Source organism: Lontra canadensis, unplaced genomic scaffold (assembly GCF_010015895.1).
Source record: "Lontra canadensis isolate GAN:19392208 unplaced genomic scaffold, GSC_riverotter_1.0 scaffold2, whole genome shotgun sequence".
Lineage (NCBI taxonomy): Eukaryota > Metazoa > Chordata > Mammalia > Carnivora > Mustelidae > Lontra > Lontra canadensis.
In genome coordinates, this window is record NW_022630996.1 from 14,702,008 (window position 1) to 14,724,962 (window position 22,955).

The 22,955-nt window shown below is 39.3% G+C and overlaps 1 protein-coding gene across 2 annotated transcripts in view; it reads left to right on the forward strand.

The window, feature by feature from the left end:
* The first annotated feature begins 99 nt into the window (after window positions 1-99).
* The window catches only part of COPG2 (COPI coat complex subunit gamma 2), a 97,074-nt gene continuing 74,218 nt past the window's right edge, over window positions 100-22,955 (forward strand). For both annotated transcript variants that reach the window (XM_032869144.1, XM_032869153.1), the window contains exons 1-5: window positions 100-199; window positions 1,375-1,427; window positions 1,997-2,077; window positions 4,631-4,702; window positions 21,511-21,590. In XM_032869144.1, coding sequence (XP_032725035.1) covers window positions 163-199; window positions 1,375-1,427; window positions 1,997-2,077; window positions 4,631-4,702; window positions 21,511-21,590 — 323 coding nt within the window. In that variant the 5' untranslated portion in view covers window positions 100-162. The remainder of the gene's footprint in view (window positions 200-1,374; window positions 1,428-1,996; window positions 2,078-4,630; window positions 4,703-21,510; window positions 21,591-22,955) is intronic.

Here is a 22,955-nt window from a genome sequence, read left to right on the forward strand (position 1 = left end):
GGCCGCGACAGCCGGGGGAGGGCGGGCCTTCTCCCCGAGTGACGGGACGGCGACCCAACCGGCGCCAGAGCACGGAGCCGGCCTTCCTGCAGTCTCTTCCGCTCGCCGGCTGCGGCGCCTGGGACGGTTGCGGTGGGTCTGGGCGCTGGGAAGTCGTCCAAGATGATTAAAAAATTCGACAAGAAGGACGAGGAGTCTGGTACGCGCTGGGCTTCTGACGCCCACCCTCAGCCGCGGGGGCCCCTTCTCCGCCCGCCGACACCTGCTCTCGGGGGCCGCGGACCCGAAGGCGTGGGCGCCGGTGTGCCAGGGGGCCGGAGTTGGAGCCCGCCCCTCCCTCCGCCCGGCTCTGCTCTGCCGCAGCCTGGGGCCTGCCCCTAGCCCCTCCCCCGGGCGCCGGAGCCTCCCCTCGGGTCGCGCGCTCCCGCCCCGCGCCCGCGCGCCGCGTCCGGCGGCTCGGCGGCCCCGCCCCCCGCTCCCGCCCCCTCCCCAGGGCGCAGCCCCTCGGAGCCGCCTCCGCCGCGCTCGCGGGGGGTGGGCTGTCCGCAGAGGAGGCGGGCCCACGGCGCGTGGCCGAGGGAGTGGGGGCGCGCGTGTGAGAGCGGGGGGCGCTGGTCGTGGTAGGCCGATAGCCGGTCTGGGCTCGACGGGACAGTGTCTGTACGTGTGTGTACGAACTTGGAAGTGCCTTGTACCTTCCAGTCTTCCGCCACCCAGGGGGTTCAGACTGTCCCGTGGTACATAGGTCATTTAATGCTCAGGCATCCAGAAGTGAGTTCGTTCTTGATACCCGTCCTTGGTCCAGAGCAAAAGGGGAAGCAAAAGGGGAAGATGCCAAGCCACCTGAAAACAACCCCCTCCAAACTCCCAAACCAAACCCCCTCAGTGTTTGGTGCTGCTCTCCCATGGTGTGGTCGAGATTTGGTTTAGGAAATCTCCATGGCCTCTTCCAGCTTGATATGATAGGATACTTTGCTAAACTCTTTTCTGCCTCGCAGTAATTGTTGGAAACATGTAAGATAGTGCTTGCCTTTGGGGAAATCCAAAGGGCCCAGCCACCGTCTCATCCATCTTAGCTGTGTGCCCGTGACATACACTTGTCACATTCATGTGAAACAAGGACAGGGGAAGAGGGCACTCATTTTGGGCAGGGATCCTGCAAAAGAGAAGTACAAGATCTCCGATGACTAGCAAACACAGCTAGTACCAGAATCGAAATGATTTTATTCAATTTATATGTGTATTTGTAATGATTCTCACTGTGATATCCAAGTGGTTGCTCCACTTACGTGAGCTATCCCAAGCATTCAATAACCTGTAGACATAAATTTGTCTAGGACAGCTCTTAAAGACATTTTTTTGTTTATAACATAGGTAGTGGCTCCAATCCTTTTCGGCATCTGGAGAAGAGTGCTGTCTTACAGGAGGTATGACTTGGAAGTCTGCTGTGTTCGTTCTTTTCTATTCCATTTTAGAATGGTGGTCAGAGAGCCCCTGGAATATGATGACCCAAAATAAGAATTGAGGAATGCAATACTGTTTTCGGAGAATACAGACATGAGGGAAAAAGAAGATGGTTACTTATCCTCAATGGGGCTAGAGCTTACAGAAATGCAAAAACATGTAGACTCTCCTGCATGTTGATAATTTTAAATAAAATGCCAAAGAGGTGTATAGTACAAGGTTACTGAAGGAAGTTGCAGATATTAAACTAATTTTATTCAAATGCTGTAGGTAAATACTGTGATTCTTACTTAACACATAAAGCGCATAAAGTTGAAGCACTAGATCTAAGGGAAAGAGTGTGGAATGGAAAATCAAGACCGTGTGTAATAATGTATCATATACTGTGATAAATTGAAAACTGTAAGCAATTAACATTATTTGGATATTGTGATCAAAATATGTAGTTTATTTGATTAAAATTGGTTTTTGTAATCTGTGATAGAAATGATAGAAAATATACTATGTATAACAATTTTTTTTTGCCCCACAGGCTCGTATATTCAATGAAACACCCATCAATCCAAGAAGATGTTTGCATATTCTTACAAAGATTCTTTACCTACTGAACCAGGTAAACTGTTTTGATTTGCCTTAGATTTGTTTTCTGGAATAGAAATACATAACATGCAGTGAAGTACTTTCTGGAAAATATAGTTATTTTTTTTTTAAATTCACTTAATTTAAAAATATACAGTGTTTGATTCAGGTAAAGATATGTAAGGGTTATATAGGACAAGGATTATGATATATACTTCTGTTTTATTCATGAGGTACTAGATCAGCTAAATGCATAGTAGGTCTTCGATCTTGATTTGAATTTAACAAGTTTTAGTTGATGTTAAAACATGTTGTTTAGATTTGTTCAGAGGTCTCATGTCCCTCCAAAAATACAGTGCAAAATCTTAAACAAATTCCAGATAGATAGTTTACTTTTTTTGGAGGGGGAGGAGTATAGTGGTAAATATTTTTTCCCCAAGCTTTGATTTTCATATTTAGAATTTATATATATTATCCCTACTGTACCATGGCAAGCGATATGATTCTGCGCTTAACCATTCTGTGCCTTAGTGTCCTTTTCTATAAATGGGGATTATGACAATGCCTGTTTTCTAAAGTTGTAATGGTTCAATGAGATAATGAATGGAAAGCACTGAGAACAATCCTGGACATGCACATTCAGGAATAGTTTTCATTCAGTCATTCAGCAAATATTTATAATACACCTGTTGATTCCTCTACACTGTTTGAGGCACTGGGGACATAGCAGACAAAACCAACAAAAGTATTTGCCCTGATAGAACATGGATTCTGTTTGCTGTTATTGCTATTAATTTTATTTTCTCTTGTGTTTTTGTTTGTTTCTTTGTTTTGCTTCAGACCAAAAATTCTCATGAAATGTCTAGGACCTTAGAAAATGTGATTTTGTTTCTTAGATTCACACACTCACACACGCACACACAAATATACACTTGTATATACTTCAGGTGGCTTACATATGGTGTTCAGAAGACCATGGTTTCAAATTTGAATTCCATGAGGGTATCATATTTTTACTGTATTTCATTACTGAAGACACGATGAAGGTTTGTCCTTTGCAAATAGAGACTGAGCAACAAGTACTTACTTTGACATAAAATATAATCTTGTACCAACATCATATTCTTCTGTGGTAGCATATTAGAAGCATTTAGGACAAAGTCAGTTTGATTTAATTTTTCATAACACACATTGAGCCCAGGTTGGCTAAATCCATTGTATAAGCAGAGTTTTGAGTAGTTGAAGGTAGTGCAGAGTAATACACACTTTTATATTGACCAGTACCTCTTTGATGGAAAACTCATGTTGAAACACTTCATTATCTTGATAAGAAAATTACCAGCGTAATCTGATAAATAAACACAGTCAACTACAGAAACAGGTTTGGGAACCTTAGTTTTATCTTTGGCCTAGTTCTTGGTATTGCTTTATGGAAACATACTTTCACATTCCTACTACAGCTGATCTACTCATATATTCTGAATTTTAAGCCCAAAAGTAGGGACTTAGGGTTTACTGAGCTTACTGAAAAGTGCCTGGACTTCCATATGTTCACTAAGTATTTATGGAGGAAAGGGAGGGAAGTCTCTTACTGAGCATGTTGGGTCTTCTGATTTAAGTAACTGTGAATTCTTATACTCTGTGTTTCAAACTCAACTTTTAAAGTTTTTCACCAAAATTTGTTTATTCTTATTCCCATAACAAATAGATCAAGAACTAGTTATATTCCGAGAGAGGTCTGAAGCCCTGAAAAGTGATTGAGGCTAATGCATTATGAGGATTGCTTTTAATGAAATTGGTTATTCAAATGTTAATGTCTCAGGTGGTCTCTAATCTGGAATTTTTTGACTGTGAGTGAAATAAGTTATCTCACATCTTGCTACTTAAAAACATGCCATTCTCAGACTCAGCATTTGCATCACCAGCAGCCGGTTAGAAATGGAAAATTTCAGCCTTCACCCAGGGCTATTAAAGCCGATTCTGCATTTTGGAAAGATCCTTGGATGATTTATTGAGCATATTAAAGTTCTGATCCAAAGCATCATCCAAAGCCTGACTTTTATATAACTAATCTGGTTCCTGCCTTTTTGGTTGGTCCCTTTTTACCATTTTTTCTGGGATTCCTAATATATAGCTCTTTATAATTTAATATTTATTGTGCTCCTATAATATGTCAGGCTTTGTGCTGGGCATTGGATTATAGAAATATAAAAGGTGTGATCTCTGCTTGTAGGCAGTGTAGTATTAACATGCCATTCTGATTAGGAACTCAACTTGCTACTACTTTCTACCTCCTTATAAATTGTGGTTCTCTAGGGAAATCAAAATAGTTCCTGCTAAAAGGTTAGAGACGACTATTTCAGAACTTTTCTAGCATGGTGTGTAATACTGAATTATTTCAAATAAGGAGTGGACACAATGCCCATACAAGTTTATAAATTGAAAGCCAGATAAATAGCTCAGAGGCAGAATGTTTACAAAGAAATTTTCGCCCTGAGTTCTAAAAGATTTTTGCAGAAAAAAAGGAAAATCCTTAATATACTTTTTTTTTTTTTAAGTTTAAGAAGTTGTTTTCAATTTTCCTTAGGGTGAACACTTTGGAACTACGGAAGCCACAGAAGCCTTCTTTGCAATGACTCGATTGTTTCAATCTAATGATGTAAGTCTTTTTATTTTCTTCTTTTAGTCTGGAAAAGCTCCTTTTATTCTTTCTTCTTGGGGAGCTTAGAGTGTTCCAAATTAGAAAACGTGGCTTGAAATATTTAAAATTACTTAAACATTATTTATCTTCATCAGATTTTTATTTTTTATTTATATTTTTATTTTTTTCAAAGATTTTATTTATTTATTTGGCAGAGAGAGAGAGATCACAAGTAGGCAGAGAGACAGGGGGAAGCAGGCTCCCCGCTGAGCAGAGAGCCCGACGCAGGGCCCAATCCCAGGACTCCGGGATCACGACCCAAGCCCAGACAGAGGCCCTAACCCACTGAGCCATCCAGGTGCCTCTTCATCAGATTTTTAAGTGTTCATTAAAAGCCATGTGAATGTGAAAGATTGACAGTATACAGCGTAAAGCTCTTCCCCTACAGATCTCTCACGCAGTCACAAAAGCCATTCATTTTCCAGTGTGCAGCATGCCCCTGGGAAGATGGGCTGGTAGAAGTCACCAGATGTAGCTACCACATTTCTAAGTCCCAGTCAAGTTTCTGGGGGGCTTGGGATCGCTGCTGGTAAGCAGCAGGCCTGGCCACTTGAGAAGAAGAGTGGGAGCAGCGTGGGGAAGAGGACACAGGGTAGGGAAAAAGAAGCGTAAGGACGAACTAAAGCTGCCAGCATCTCTGTGTCTCACTGCCTTAAAGCACCCGACTTCCAGAGCACCGTGGCTCTACAGCTTTACTTCTGTTTTCTAAATGTGCTGCACATTTCTCTTTCGCCCAGCTCTAGCTCAGAACCTACAGGGGAGGGATTTCCTGCGAGATAGACTTCCCAGCTTTCTGTTGACATAACTTGTCCAAATCTTGCGGTTATTTTTGGTATGTAACTACATACCTTCACAGGGCACGTTTTGTGCCCAACCCCCAGGAACTTCTAGGATTTGAGGGTGGTTATATGTCTGGATAACGATAGGCTTCGGGAATAGGTCCCCAGGAACTTAGCAGTGTGGGTAGGGTAGCTGTCTCAGGTGAGGCCATTACTGATTCTTCAGGCAAAGGGAGACTCTTTGCTCAGACAGAGAATGAAGAGCTGCTTCTACTTGCATAGGAGTCTTGGGGAATTTAAGAGTTCAAGGTACTCAGCTTCATCAGAATCTTCCCATATGTCCCTATCCCAATTTTCAGGGTCCTGCTCCTTCCCAGTTCAAAGTCTTCTCTTTAATCTAAGATGCCCCACAGGGTGTGTATTGAATTTTCATTGTCTTTAGCGTCATGGGGGGTTTGCTTTTCAGAATTCTCAGCGTTGCGTCCACATGACACAGGCTTTCTATGAAGATGTTATGGAAGACTTCTAGTCTCTTTCCCAGACCTTGAGCCGTGAATTTAAAACTCTGGACTCATTTCTTTTACCAAGTTCTCCAGTTACTTAGAAGCAACTAACCTATTGTATAATACATTTCTACAAAATATTCTATGGCAGCAACTACTGGGTTACCCAAGCCTTCTCTTCTATAGGTCCTTAATGATGCTTCTCTGCAGGTGATGATTTAAGTATTTTGGCTCTGCGTGCCATGGGCGACTAGTCTCCCTTTTACCACTGGAAACAGGGCCATTAGTGCCTTTTATCAAATCAGAGAAGCACCTTCAGATTTCTGTTGTTAAGGTCCTGTTTCCCTTTAATCGCTTCTTCTACCAGAAATTCAGGGTTCAATCAGGGAAGCAGAACCAACTGTGATTTTTATAGATTTATGTATTAGAGGTGTTAGACTAGAAAGCCAGGCATTTCAGGCTGCTGGAGCAAGGTCACGGAGAGGGACTATTATAAAAGTTATGGAAGGCTGTTGCCTCTTTGTGGCTCTGTGAATTTGCAGCCCCAGGTTGCTGTTGCCCAGAGGGGTGGCAGCTGGGAAGAAGAGTTGGCTGTGGAGCAGGGAGGGGACGGAGCAAGACAAACTCGAAGCCTCTGGCCCAGAGGTTGTATTAAGGAAAGAAGGCATGAAATCGTTTTCTAGGAAATGGATTGGGGAAATGTAGGTTGTTGGCCCCTTGGAGTTAGTGGGCATGAAGTGAAAGTATTAGCTGGTAGTATGGTGAATGTTTTCCTCCAGCTACAGGCTTCTGGTTAAAGCGTGGAACAGTTGGAGATTGGCTTTAGTCAGGGTTAGGGTTTTGCCAGGTTAGTAAATAGAGGGAAGAGCAAGGAAGTTGAGAGCTTGAAATATTAACTATGGAATCTGGTTAGGGGGCAAGAATGAACAGGGGCTGATCGGGGCAGTAAAGGGTTGATCGGATCCATGAATTGACATAGTGAAAGGGCTGTTGGAGTCAGGAGTGGTGGCTGGAGAGTGAAATGCTTGGAAATGAAATTATGAAAGGGATGTGGTTATCGAAGGGGGTGACAGTGGAAGTGGGTGATTACAGAAGGAAGGAGGACGGGATCCTGGGAGAAGTCAATTCTATCAAGTGGTTCGAGTTTTAGAAATATTGTCTGTATGGGTATTAAAGTCACCAGTAGGGCATCTGGGTGGCTCAGTTGATTAAGCATCTGTTTTCAGCTAAAGTCATGATCTCAGGGTCCTGGGATCAAGCCCCATGTGGGGTTCCCTGCTCCGTGGGGAGTCTGCTTCTCCTTCTCTGTCTGACCCTTCCTCCCTATTTGTGTTCTCGCTCATTCTCTCACTGTCAAAATAAATAAAGTCTTTAAAAAAAATAAAGTCACCAATAATTATTATTGGACTAATATTGAAGATAGTGATGGTGAACAAGTTGCTAATATATATTTTTTTAAAATAAGGGATGTAACCGGAAGTCTGTATATACAGACAAGAGTGGTAGCAGGTGATGCCATCTAAAGGCATAAGCTTTAAAACCAGAGATTTTTAGGGGAGAACGAGGCACAGTGAAAGAAGGCAGTGCTGAGATTTTGAACAGGAAGTGAGCTTCTCTACCTGTAGTTCTGGTGGATGAGGGTTAAAGGAGAGACAACAGCCATTGTTTGGGAGGGCTGCAGCGGGGGTGGGGGGGTGGGGGGGTGGGGTGGGAATTCTCAGGGAGGAACCAGGTTAGAGACAAGATGGTTGCTTTCGGAGAAGAATTAAGGATATAAGGGATTTTGCTGAGATTTTTCAGAGAACTTGGTGGAAGGTTTGGGATTTGAGAAGGATGGAAGTCAGAGTCAGATTAGATGCTGTTCCCAGGTGCATGGCGGTAAATGACCACGTGATGAATAATGACCAGGATATTTCAGGGTTTTGTAGTGTTTGTGGTAAGGAGCCAGGTGCAGCATGCTGTGATTCATTTTGTGGGTCCCTTAGGCAGAATATGGAAAGGGCGGTGTGATTTTTGTGGGGAGGAGAGGGAACTGGGGATTTTGCTGGCAGCGTGGGGGGCTTCTTCCTTTTCCAGCCATCCTTTACCAGAGGGTAATTGCTATCTTGAGATTGGTAACCTCCTATCAGTGTTTATATCTCTATGTATTTCATATGTTTGTATCCATAATCTATACTTACCTTTTTTATGTGTTTAAAAATATAAGTGGGGGTGCCTGGGTGGCTCAGTCAGTTAAGTATCTGCCTTGGGCTTGGTTTGTGATCTCAGGGTCCTGGAATTGAGCCCTGCCATGGGCTTCTTGCTCAGCAGGGAGTCTGCGTCTCCCTCTCCCTTCCCTCCCATCCCCCCACTTGTGCACTCTCTCTCTCTTTCAAATAAATAAATAAAATCTTTAAAAAATACGTAAGTGATCAGAGGTGCCTGGGTGGCTCAGTCGGTTGAGCAGTTGACTCTTGATTTCAGCTCAGGTCATAATCTCAGGGTCCTGGGATCGGGCCCTGTGTCAGGCTCCATGCTGAACGTTGAGTCTGCTTGCGGCTTCTCTCTCCTTCTCCCCCTGCCCCTCCTGCCACTCTCTGTCTCTCAGATAAATAAATAAATAAATAAATCTTAGAAAAATATATAAGTGATCATATTGTTACTGCAGTTTTCAAAATTAATGTTTTCAAGCTCAGCCCTCTCGCTGCAGTACTTCCACTTTATTCAGTTTCACCGCTGCTTGTGATCCAGTGTGTTAATACACAGTATCTCTCCTCATTGATACATTCTCCCAGGGCAGATACGTGTGGCTTCCACTCCTTTGCTATTACAAGTGATACCATACACAATATTTATGTACATGTCTTGTGCACATAGAATTTTTCTGGGATAGAGACCTACAACTGGAATTTCTAGGTAATGGTAGTGATTCAATCTTATCAAATTGATCTTTGAACTGATCTCGTCCTAATTTACACAGACAGTGCTTCAAATCCTTACTTGTTCTGATAATAATTTCTTATTACCAGACCGAAGTGTTTGCCATTCATAAGAATGTGAAATGGCATCTCTTTGTGGTTTTCATTTGCATTTTCATGATAATCGCTGCACTTGAAACTCTTCTTATGTTAAGTGGCCGTTTTACTTTCTTCCTCTGTGAATAGTCTGTTCATATTCTTTGCTTATTTATATTCCACTTACTGACTTACAGGAAAACTTTTTTTATTTTAGTGTTTAAAAAAATCAGCTTTGTCGAGTATAACTTACAAAGTAATAAAATTCGCCAATTTTAAATGTACAGTTCAGTGAGTTTTGACCCATGTCTGGAGTCTGAGAACCATCCCCACAGTCACGATGCAGAAATCTCTCATCACCCCAGACTGTGCCCCTGTGTCGCTTAGTTGTCTGAGTCCTCCCTCCACCCCTAGTTCCTGAAAGTCAGTGAGTGATCTACTTTCTGACAACAGAGTTTTGCATTTTCTAGAATTTCACTTTAATTTAATCATATAGTATGTAGCCTTTTATGACTTTTATGTCTTGTTTCTTTCTCCGAGCATCTGGCCTTTGAGACTGGTCCGAGTCTTTGTATCAGTCGTTTTTCATCTTTATTGCTGAGTAATATTCCATTGTATGGAGGTGTTCTACTTTACATATGCATTCACAAGTACTGGTTATTTAAGTGATTTCTAGCTTATGGATACTATGAACAAAGGTGCTAAAAATATTCAAGTAGAGGTCTTTGTGTGGACCTACTTTCATTTTCTTTGCTTAATATCTAGAGGTGGCATTGTTAGGTTTGCATTTCCTTCATGAAGCAAATACATACTTGTTTGCCATCTGTATATCTTCTTTGGTGAAGTGTCAGTTCAGATCTACTTTAAAAAAAAAATCATGTCTTTTGTCCTCTTATTCAGTTGCAATTTGTCTTTATATTTTCTGGATGCAAGACCTTTATCAGATAGGTGTTTTGATATCCTCCCAATGTGTTGCTTATATTTTCATTCACTTATACTCTTGTCTCCTTCATTAAGAAAAAAAGGTATAATTTTCATAGAGTAAAATCCACCCTTTTTACGGTATAGTTTTATGACTTTTGACAAATGCATACAGTAGTTATTATCACTATTGCAATCAAGATTTAGAATGTTTCCATCACTGCAAAAAGTTCCCTCCTGCCTCTGCATAGGATCTATTCTAACCATCCTCAGCCCCAGGCCACTACTGGTCTTTTCTTTCTGCCTAGTCTAGCCTGTCTGGGAGGTCACAAAAATGCTATCAGACCACAGGAAGCCTTTTGAGTCACTAGCATAAGGCGTTTGATGTTTGTCCGTGTTACTGTTTGCTTCAGGAGTTTGCTTTTTTTTTTAAATTTCATTGTAATGTTTTATTATGTGGACGTACCTCAGTTTATCGGTTTGCCCTTTGAAGGATACTTAGTTTGTTACAAGGTTTTGATGGTTACGAATAAAGTTGCTATAAACATGCAGGTATAGATTTTTAAACATAAGTTTTTGTTTCTCTTGGGTCAGTTCCTGGGAGTGGGATTGCCAGATCACATGTTTAACTTTGTAAGAAGCTGCCAACCTCTCTTCCATTTCTGCCATCACGGTTCTAGTGACTGCATTTCTGGCCAGCACTTGGTATTGTTTTTTTGTTTTTTTTTTTTTGCTTTTTAAAATTTATTTCTCTTTAATTTTAGCCATTCTAATAGGTGTATAGTGGTATCTCTTTGTAGTTTTAATATGCATTTCCCTAATGACTAATAATCTCAAACATCATTTTGTGTGCTTTTTTTGCTCTTTAAGTAGCATCCGTGCTGAAGGATTTGTCCATAACTTTTGCCCATTTTTACATAATTTGGTTGTATATTTTCTTATTTTTGAGTTTTGAGAAGTCTTCATGTATTCTGGATACAAGTCCTTTATCAGATGTGTTTCTTAACTATTTTCTTCCAGTCTGTAGCTTGTTTTTTCATTTTCTAGCCTTTCAAAGAATAGAAGCTTTAAAATTTTTTTTTAAAGATTTTATTTATTTATTTGACAGAGATCACAAGTAGGCAGAGAGGCAGGCAGAGAGGCAGGCAGAGAGAGGAGGGAAGCAGGCTCCCCGCTGAGCAGAGAGCCCGATGCGTGGCTCGATCCCAGGACCCTGAGATCATGACCTGAGATGAAGGCAGAGGCTTAACCCACTGAGCCACCCAGGCGCCCCTAGAAGCTTTAAATTTTGATGAAATCCAGTTTATCAATTTTTTTTCTGTTGTGGATTATACTTCTGATATGAATTATAGAACTCTTTGCCTAACCCAGTGTCACAAAGATTTTCTCCTATGCCTTTTTTCTAGGCATTTTGATCCATTTTGAATTAATTTTTGTATATGGTATAAGGTAAGGTTTGGATTCCTCTTCCTCCTTTCACCACCTCCTCCTTTTCCTCCTATTTTATTTTCTCAAAAAATGGTACTGGAATCGTTGCATATTAGTATGGAAGGAGGAGGAAGAGGTGATGACTGAGTTACATTGGCACACTGGAACATTCAGTTTTGTTTCATTGAATGAGAATAAAGATACAGATCTTTATTCTTATTCCAGTACCACACCGTCTTGATGACTGTATCTTTATAGTAAGTTTTTTTTTTTTAATACTTTATTTATTTTACAGAGATCACAAATAGGCAGAGAGGCAGGCAGAGAGAGAGGGGGGAGCAGGCTCCCCGCTGAGCAGAGAATCTGATGTGGGGCTCTATCCCAGGACCCTGGGATCATGACCTGAGCTGAAAATAGAGGCTTTAACCCACTGAGCCATCCCGGCGCCCCTATAGTAAGTTTTAAATCAGATAGTGCATGTGTTCCTTTTTTTCCCCCTTTTTCAAAAGGTTGGGTCTTCTAGGTTCTTTGCTTTCTATATGAATTTTAAAATCAGCTTCCATTTCTATTTTTTAAAGTCTGCTGGAACTTTGAGGGGGATTACATTGGATCTGAAGATCAATTTGAGGGGAATTGACATAATACTGTGGTTTTTAACCACAAACATGGTATTTATCTCCCCTTATTCAGGGTCTCTTTAATTCCTGTTAGCAGTATTGTAGCTTTCAGCATACAAGTCTTATACATATTTTTGAATTTATCCCTAAAGTAGTTAAGATTTTAAAAATACTATTGTACTTGTATTGTTTATAAGTAGTTTCTAGAAATTAACTTGGTTTTTGCATATTTCTGTGATTTTGTTAAATTCATTTATTAGTTCTAGGGGTATTTTGGAAGATACCTTAGAATTTTTACTTTTCTATCTGTTTGCCTTTGATTATGTATCTTAACTTACTATCATCTTGCAGTATTATACAGTATAAATAGAAGTGATGGTAGGGGACATCCTTGTTTTGTTCTTGATCTTAGGGGGAAGGTATGTAGTCTTTCACCACTAAGCGTGGTGTTAGCTCTTAAGTTTTTCACAAATGGCCTTTATCAGTTTGAGGAAGTTCCATTCTATTCCTAGTTTGCTGAGAGATTGTGTGAGTGTGAGTGTAAGAGAATGGGTATTGAATTTTGTCAAATGATTTTTTTATATATATTGGGTTATCATGGCTTTTCTTTTTCAGTATGTTATTAATATGGTAAGATGCATTTATTTATTATTCTGGAAAATATAAAGTCTTTTGTTTCTGTTTGTTGAAATTTGTTAAGGATTTTTTAATCCATGGTCATGAAATATATTGATTTATAGGTTTTTTTAATGATATTTTTGTCTGGATTTTGTATTTGGATAAGGCTGGCATTGTAAAATGAATTGGGAAGTGTTTCTTCCTTTCTTCCTCTTCTGCTTTCTGGAAGAGTTTTTGTAGAATCATTAATTTTTCCTGAAGTGTTTGATGGAGTTTACTATGGAAGCCATCTTTTTTTTTTTTAAGAGGGAGAGGAAAGGTAGAGGGAGTGGGGGAAAGAGAATTCTAAGCAGTCTCCTTTCCCAGCGCCCATACAGCCAGCTAGGGGCTTGATCTCATAGCCTTGACATCATGACCTGAGCTGAAATAAAAAATCAGATGCTTAACCGACTGAGCCACCCAGACACTCCAAAACTCTTTTTTAAAGGAAGCTTTTTAAAAATTAACTCCATTAAACAGAAATAGATATGGTACTATTCAGATTATTTATTTTCTTTGGTGAGGTCTGGTAGTTCATGTCCTTCAAGGAATTTATCCATTTCATGGAAGTTATTGGACTTTGTTTCCCTAAAACTGTTCATGATATTCCCTTATTTTTTTGTAGTGTTTGTAGGATCTGTGGTAATGTCTCTTCTTTCATTCTGACACTGGTAAATTGTATCTTCTCTCTTTTATTCCTAGAAGCCTATATAGAACTTTATAAACTTTATTGATCTCTTCACAGAACCAGCTTTTTGTTTCATTGATTTTCTCTGTTGTTTTTCTTTTCCACACTAATTGTGCAAAAAAAAAAATAGAATGCTTAAAAATCAAGTCATGAGAAGGGGGGAAGAAAGAGATAGATTAATCAAGAAGGACAAATGTAAATCATATAAGATGATAACTATAGACCTGAATATATTACTATCTACATTAAATGTAAATGAAGCACACAAAGAACATTTATAAAAATCTACTATATATTGAGCCATAATGCAAGATGCAACAAATTTTTAAAGGAATGAAATTGTACAAACTGTGTTCTCTAATTGCAATGGATTGGTGTTGGAAATGAATAATAAAAGAGTCCCAAGGTAATTCACCGTATGTTTTGATATTCAAAACATATTTCTGTTCTCTTTCTAGCCATGATGCAGTCAAGGTGTGAGGTTTATTCTGCTACTGCAAATACCTAGAAAGTCAAACAAAATATATTACACAGTAGTTTTTAGACATTAGATTAACAGGCGTCCCAGGATTGTGATCTGAAGAAAAAGAAAAACTAAGTGAGCTCTAGGATTGCGTTAGCTCACTGCCCAGAGGCAGATTACAGGTATCAGGTCAAGGAGGGCACACTGAAAAAGAGCCTAGTTATCTCTCTGGAGTATGGGAAAGCCAACTGAGAAAGCGCAAATCTGTAGAGCAGAGTAATAGAGAGGAAAGAAGTCAAGGGAGAAGGAGAGAAGCAAGAAAGGAAGGAGGTAGTTCCAGCAATTTGCTGAGGGGTTCCCCTTGAATCCCTGGGTAAGAATTGATCTGTGCTAATGTAAAAGGAAACTTCCCAAGGCTAAAGAAAGAATCACCAGAACACAGGGCTGGGAATAGTCCCCATTTCCATCTAGGGAGAACAGGAAAAACCTTGTCATTTGGTAAAGTTCTCAGAAAGGCATCACTTCAGCAGTGGGGACATATGACACTTGTGCTAAAGCTTAAAAAGGCTTAAAAGCAAACCTCAAAAGTAAAAATGCTGATTCCAGGTTTTTAATTTCATGAAGAGTAAAGTATCATACTACGTAAAAGAATACAACAAAATCTAGCATCTAAACTTGACAGTGTACCGCATCCAGTGAAAAATTATGAGGTAAGCCAAGAAGCAGGAAAATATTTTCCATAACTAGGAGCAAAATGGATCAATAGATCCAAAGCCAGAAGTGATATAATGATGGGAAGAGCAGATGATGACATAAAGCAGCTATTATATGTGGAGCCTTTGTGACTAAAAACATATAGAAAGACATACGAAGAATGAGGAGCAAAATGGAAGGCATCCAGAGAGACCCAAGTGCACCTTCTAGAAGTTAAGGAAAAGAAATTTATATGAGCTTGCATGTAAAATGAAAAATACACCTCATGGGGTTAATAACGGATTAGAGTCTGTAGGGGAAGAAAAAAATCAGTCACCTTGAGGACAGATAGAAATTATCTAAAATGAAACCAAGAGAGAAAAAAGACCGAATAAAAACGAACAGAGCATTAGTGGGATAATAGTTTGGAAGTTCTTTTAGTGGTTACCCTACAAACTGCAACATGATTATTTGACTTCAGAATCTAATATTCATCTTTATCTTGTACCTGTTCGTGGAAAATTTGAGAACTGTAGGACACTCTTATTTTGTATATGAATATTTAAACATATACGTGAACATATTTATACACACATGCACGTTTACTCCTGTGTGTCATAACACATCATTTCTTGTGGGTTTTTGGGTTGTTCATTGCGATTTATCCATGTCCTCACCACTTTCTAGAGACAATCTTTATTTATTTATTTTAAAGATTTTATTTATTTATCTCACAGAGAGACACAGTGAGAGAGGGAGCACAAGCCGGGGGAGTGGGAGAGGGAGAAGTAGGCTTCCTGTTGAGCAGGGAGCCTGAAGCGGGGCTCGATCCCAGGACCCTGGGATCATGACCTGAGCCGGAGGCAGACGCTTAACTGACTGAGCCACCCATGCACCCTGAGAAAGTCTTTATTTTTTAAGAGAAATCTTAGGTCCACAGCAAAATTAAAAAGAAGGTACAGAGATCCCCTCTCCCCCATTATCAACATCCTTAACCAGAGTGGTAAATTAGTTACAATACGTAAGCCTAGATTGGCACGTCGTAATCACACAGAATCCATAGTTTATGTTAATATTCACTCATGGTGTTATACAGTATAAGGATTTGGACAAATGTGTAATGACATGCATCCATCATTAAATATTATACAGAGTATCTTCACTGACCTACAGATCCTCTGGGCTCCAGCTAATCATTCCCCATCCTATCCCCCAAACCCTGGCAACCAGAGATGCTTGTGCTGTCTCCATAGCTTTGTGTTTTTTAGAATGTCATGTAGCTGGAATTATATAGCAGTATCTTTTTTCAGATTGGTTCTTTCAGTTAGTAATATGCATTTAATTTTCTCCATGTCTTTTCGCAGCTTGATAACTCATTTTCTTTTTAGTGCTAAGTAATATTCTGTTTTCTGGATGTACCACAGTTTATCCTTTCACCTACTAAAGGACATCTTGGTTGCTTCCAAGTTTTGGCAATTATGAATAAAGCTGCTGTAGAAAGCCAGGCTGGCTCAGTCAGTAGAATGTGTGACCCTTGATCTTGGGGTTGTATGTCGAGCCCTATGTTGGGTGTAGAGATTACTTTAAAAATTTTTAAAAATTAAAAACAAAATAAAAATTTTTAATAATGCTATAATCTTCTGTATGCAGGTTTTTATGTGGACATAAGTTTTCACTTCCTTTAGTTAAATACCAAAGAACATGATTGCTAGATTGTACAGTAAGAGTATGTTTAGTTTTGTAAATCACCAAACCTTCTTTCAAATTGGCTGTACCATTTTTATTTCCACCAACAATGAATGAGAGAGTTCCTGCTGCTCCACATCCTCATCAGCATTTGGTGTTATCAGTGTTCTGAATTTTGGTTATTCTCTCTCTCTTTTTTTTTAAAATATTTTATTTATTTGACAGACAGAGATCACAAGTAGGCAGAGAGCCAGGTGGGGCAGGGGGTGGGTAAGAAGCAGGCTCCCTGCTGAGTAGAGAGCCTGATGTGGGGCTCAATCCCAGGACCCTGGGATCATGACCTGAGCTGAAGGCAGAGGCTTAACTCACTGAGCCACCCAGATGCCCCGAATTTTGGTCATTCTGTTAAGAGTGTAGTGGTATCTTGTTTTAATCTGACTTTCCCAAATGACATATGATGTGGAGCATCTATAATCTATGAAGAATTCTTGTACTTCAATCGTTATACTTCCATATCTTTATTTGTCATTTGTTTATCTGTTTAAGTAAAGCATCTTGAGGTCTTTGGCTCATTTTTAGTTAAGTTGTTTTTCTTATTTTTGACTTTTAAGGGGTTTTTGTATATTTTGGGTGACAATCCTATATCAGATAGGTGTTCTACAAACATTTTCTCCTGGTCTGTGGTTTGTCTTCTCATCCTCTTGACACTGTCTTTTGCAGAGCTGAAGTTTTTACTTTAAATAAAGGCTGGTTTCTTTTTCTCTCTCTCTATAAAAAGGTGGGGGGGTGAGGGGTTGGTGGTGGTGCCTGGATGGCTTAGTTGGTTGAGCATCCAACTCTCAGGTCATGATCTCAGGGTCATGAGATTGAGCTCTGCATTGGGCTCCATGCTGGGTGTGGATGCTGCTTAAGATTCTTTCTCTCCCTCTGCTATTCCTCCCCACCCCCAACCCCCCCAAAAAGGCTGGCTTATTCATTATTTCTTTTACGATCATACTTTTGTGGTTGTATCTTAAAAGTCATCCCAAGGTCATCTAAGTTTTCTCCTAGCAGTTTCACAGTTTTGCATTTTATTTTTAGGTCTGTGATCCATTTTGGGTTAATTTTCGTTAAGAGTGTAAGGTCTGGGAGCCTTTTCTTGTTTGTTCTGTAGCTCAACCAGACTACCTCGTTACTGTGTACCACTTTTCCTCTTGCTATATTTCTGAGTTATTACCTAGAATAATTTTTCCTGAGCCTAAAGAATATACTTTTTAAAATCTTGTCCTTCCTAGACGTTAGATATTTCATCCTCTGCCTGGATGGCCCTGGGCTTGTACTTCTGTGGCTGTGAGGTGTTTGCTTTTCTGAGTTGGCATCTGTGAATTTCACTTCATTTTACCTTTGACTACATAGTGAAATTTTTTGTTCCTATTTTATTCAACATTTCAGCGTATTTGTTTAGGCATTGTGTTTCAGTGGTCACCAGCACATCTTTGCCAACACTTTGTATTCTCACTCTTTTTAATTTTACCCATTTTGGTGGGTGTGAGGTGGTATCTGAAATATGCTTTTTTGTATTTCCCTTATGACTAATGTTGAGGGCCCCACCGCCCCATTTTTTGTGCTTTAGTTCAATTTTTTTTTTAATGCTTTCATGTTTTATTCAAAGTCTGACATGTAGAGTAGCTGGCATAGCTATCTTTAACTGTCAGAAAGCATCTCAGGATGAAAATTTAACTCACAGCTTTCTTTCGTTCTTTTTTTTAAAATTAACATATATTATTAGCCCCAGGGGTACAGGTCTGTGAATTGCCAGGTTTACACACTTCATAGCACTCACCATAGCACATACCTTCCTCAATGTCCATAACCCAACCACCCTCTCCCTATCCCCTTCCCCACAGCAACCCTCAGTTTGTTTTGTGAGATTAAGAGTCTCTTATGGTTTGTCTCCCTCTCAATCCCATCTTGTTTCATTTATTCCTTTCCTACCCCCCAAGCCCCCACGTTGCCTCTCAACTTCCTCATATCAGGGAGATCATATGATAATTGTCTTTCTCTGATTGACTTATTTTGCTCAGCATAATACCCTCTAGTTCCATCCACGTTGTCACAAATGACAAGATTTCATTTCTTTTGATGGCTGCATAGTATTCCATTGAGTATATATACCACATCTTCTTTATCCATTTATCTGTTCATGGACACCTAGGTTCTTTCCATAGTTTGGCTATTGTGGACATTGCTGCTATAAACATTCGAGTGCACATGCCCCTTTGGATCACTACATTTGTTATCTTTAGGGTAAATACCCAGTAGTGCAATTGCTGGGTCTTAGGGTAGCTCTATTCTCAAATTTTTGAGGAACCTCCATGCTGTTTTCCAGAGTGGCTGCACCAGCTTGCATTCCTACCAACAGTGTAGGAGGGTTCCCCTTTCTCCGCATCCTCACCAGCATTTGTCATTTCCTGACTCATTAATTTTAGCCATTCTGACTGGTGTGAGGTGGTATCTCATTGTGGTTTTGATTTGTATTTCCCTGATGCCGAGTGATGTGGAGCACTTTTTCATGTGTCTTTTGACCATCTGGATGTCTTCTTTGCAAAAATATCTGTTCATGTCTTCTGCCCATTTCTTGATTGGATTATTTCTTCTTTGGCTGTTGAGTTTGATAAGTTCTTTATAGATTTTGGATACTAGCCCTTTATCTGATACGTCATTTGCAAATATCTTCTCCCATTCTGTCGCTTGTCTTTTGGTTTTGTTGACTGTTTCCTTTGCTGTGCAAAAGCTTTTGATCTTGATGAAGTCCCAATAGTTCATTTTTGCCCTTGCTTCCCTTGCCTTTCGCGATGTTCCTAGGAAGACGTTGCTGTGGCTAAGGTCGAAGAGGTTGCTGCCTGTGTTCTCCTCAAGGATTTTGATGGATTCCTTTCTCACATTGAGGTCCTTCATCCATTTTGAGTCTGTTTTTGTGTGTGGTGTAAGGAAATGGTCCAGTTTCATTTTCCTGCATGTGGTTGTCCAATTTTCCCAACACCATTTGTTGAAGAGACTGTCTTTTTTCCATTGGACATTCTTTCTTGCTTTGTCAAAGATTAGGTGACCATAGAGTTGAGGGTCTATTTCTGGGCTTTCTATTCTGTTCGATTGATCTATGTGTCTGTTTTTGTGCCAGTACCATACTGTCTTGACACTGACAGCTTTGTAATAGAGCTTGAAGTCTGGAATTGTGATGCCACCAACTTTGGTTTTCTTTTTCAACATTCCTCTGGCTATTCGAGGTCTTTTCTGGTTCCATATAAATTTTAGGATTATTTATTCCATTTCTTTGAAAAAAATTGATGAGATTTTGATAGGGATTGCATTAAATGTGTAGATTGCTTTAGGTAGCATAGACATTTTCACAATATTTGTTTTTCTAATCCATGAGGATGGAACATTTTTCCATTTCTTTATGTCTTCCTCAGTTTCTTTCATGAGTACTTTATAGTTGTCTGAGTGTAGATTCTTTGCCTCTTTGGTTAGGTTTATTCCTAGGTATCTTATGGTTTTGGATGCAATTGTAAATGGGATTGACTCCTTAATTTCTCTTTCTTTTGTCTTGTTGTTGGTATATAGAAATGCAACTGATTTCTGTGCATTGATTTTATATCCTGACGCTTTACTGAATTCCTGTACAAGTTCTAGCAGATTTGGAGTGGAGTCTTTTGGGTTTTCCGCATAAAGTATCATATCATCTGCAAAGACAGTTTGACTTCTTCTTTGCCGATTTGGATGCCTTTAATTTCTTTTTGTTGTCTGATTGCTGAGGCTAGGACTTCCTAGTACTATGTTGAATAGCAGTGGTGATAATGGACATCCCTGCTGTGTTCCTGACCTTAGCAGAAAAGCTCTCAGTTTTTCTCCATTGAGAATGATATTCACTGTGAGTTTTTCATAGATGGCTTTGATAATATTGAGGTATGTGCCCTCTATCCCTACACTTTGAAGAGTTTTGATCAGGAAGGGATGCTGTACTTTGTCAAATGCTTTTTCAGCATCTATGGAGAGTATCATATCGTTCTTGTTCTTTCTTTTATTAATGTGTTGTATCACATTGATTGATTTGCAGATGTTGAACCAACCTTGCAGCCCTGGAATAAATCCCACTTTGTCGTGGTGAATAATCCTTTTAATGTACTGTTAGATTAGTTCAATTTTTTGTGTCTCCAGTTTTATTCTGCTTTGTGGTAGATTTTTATTTTGGCAGGGGAGGGAGGACAAGTATTCTTCAGCTCTGAGATTTTGGTTTTTATTTTTTGTTTTCTTCTCATGGTTATTTCATATGGGTGTTACCTGCCCCATTCATCTGACCCCGACTGGCTTTCTCTTTCTTCGGGTGATTTTTTTCTGTGTTTAATCACCGTAAGAATCCTCACTTCCTTTTTCTCTTTGCTTAATGGGCTCAGGAGTCTCCACCAGGTTCTTTGTACAGCTTGGAGTCCTGAGCTGGGTCTGAGGCATTTGAGTTTCACTACTTATAAGAAGTGTGACGTCGTTAGTAGGGAATGAGGCTAGATAGGCTGGAGGAACAAGGACCCATAGTGTATGAATAAACCAGAGACCAGGTGAGGAGGAGCGTAGATGAAACTTTACTATTGTTAGGTGAACAGTTACTTTGGATGGAAATAGCTTGGTAATTGAAAATGGAAGTTGGTTATACAAGCGCAAATACTTCAAGGAAAAACATCTGCATATGCTGGACTGAGGGAGATATAGAGTCTAATGTCTCTCCATCCATATGTTTAAAGAATTTGTAAAAATACATTTTCCAGGATAAGTCTTTCACACTTGGGGAAACCTATGTCTTTGGATTCACACCGTCAAAGTTTGGATCGCTGCATCAATAGGATTTTTAAATTTTTAGTTTAAATCTTAAAATTTTTACCTACATGTTGTTCACTGTATCAGTTCATCATTTCCTTGTTTAGGAAAGAGCAGTGTTCTGAATATTTTCTCATCCAGATATTTTCAAAAGGATTTTTTGAGTAGATGAGAATCTTATTAAGAATAACCTTCTAGGGGCATCTGAGTGGCTCAGTTGGTTAAGCCTCTGCCTTCAGCTCAGGTCATGATCTCAGGGTCCTGGCATCAAGCCCCACATCGGGCTCTCTGCTCAGCGGGGAGCCTGCTTTCCCCTCTCTCTCTCTGCCTGCCTGTCTGCCTACTTGTGATCTCTGTCAAATAAATAAAATCTTTAAAGAAAACCCAAAACCTTCTAAATATATCTTCAAGAGTTCTAAATATCACTTCAAGAGTTTAAAGAAGCGTTTCCTCATGAATAACCTGTTGCCTTTTATAAATAATTTTTCAGCAAACACTGAGAAGAATGTGCTACCTTACCATCAAAGAAATGGCTACAATCGCTGAGGACGTGATAATTGTCACAAGCAGGTGTGTGAATGGTCAGAACCTAACATGAGGCATTTATGTATTTCATGGAATATTTGTTGTTCTTTTTCTATTAATTTTACCTTTTTGACTGTAAGAAAGCAAATAGGAGTTAAAAAAGATCTTAAAGCACTCTTTCCTAGAATGTGGTTGTTGTCATGTGAAAACCAGGCCTATCTGATAAAGTAAAGAAGTCACAAAGGGTAATGCTACTAGATTTGCTAATACATTTTTAAATGTTCATCATGATATGTGAACGCACCCAAAATGTAAATGATGCATTGACATAAAATGTTTGCAATAAGCATATCAAAAGGCTCGTAAATACAGTATGTAAAGAACTCGTGTACTTCAAAAAAATTCCAAGTGATAATTCATAGAACAATCAATATAAAGGATCTGATTGTTTTTAATCATTCTCACTAGTAATCAAAAAATGTAAATTAAAAATGCAAATGAGTTATAAGATTTTTACCCATCAAACTGGCAAAAAAGAAAAAAGGCAGTAGGTACTTATAAGGGAGACTGGTATTTTGTACATAATAGGAGGCAGAATAATAAATTGATTCAGGTTTTCTAGAAAGTAGTTTGACAGCATTCAAATGTTGAACATTTGAAAAGCTTTATCCCTCTGACCCAGTAATACCACATCGATGGAACTATGCTCAAAACATAATCAGAGATAGCACAGGAAGAGTTATATATAATACTCACTGCAGTACTGTTTCCACTAGCAGAAAGGGTAAAACAATGTAAATGTCTGCTGTTGGTGAATTTAATTATGTATATATAATTATATGTAATTAACCATGTTATAATCAGATTATGTGGGATTATTTTAATTTTTTGAGACATCTTTAATGATATGGAAAAGTCCTCATAAAGTGCTGAATGAGAGTTGGATTCAAGCCTTATAGGTTATATAGTCTCCCTTTAAAAAATGCTTTATGTACATAGATAAAAATATATGGATGGAAATATTCCAATGATATATACTGATGAAATATACCGATGATAACTAGTAGGTTATCTCTGGTGTCTGGGATTGTGGGTATTTATTTTCTTTAAAATTTTGAGAATTTCCCAATGTCCTAGAGTGAGGATGTATAACCCCATTATTAATTGTAATTCATTTAAGTGAATTTGGTCTTTGTACAACAACATCAATTTTGGAGGAGCGTGCTTGTTTTTAACCAGCAATTGTCTTGAATAAGTTTCAATTAATGAAGCTTTCAGCTGAAAATAACAGAAAGGCAGATATAGTCACTAGGCATAGAGTAGCTAGTGTTGGTTCAGTCGTGCAACAGTGTGTGAGCTCTGGTATCTCTTGAATTTCACATTATTGCAAAATAGATGCCTGAATTACTG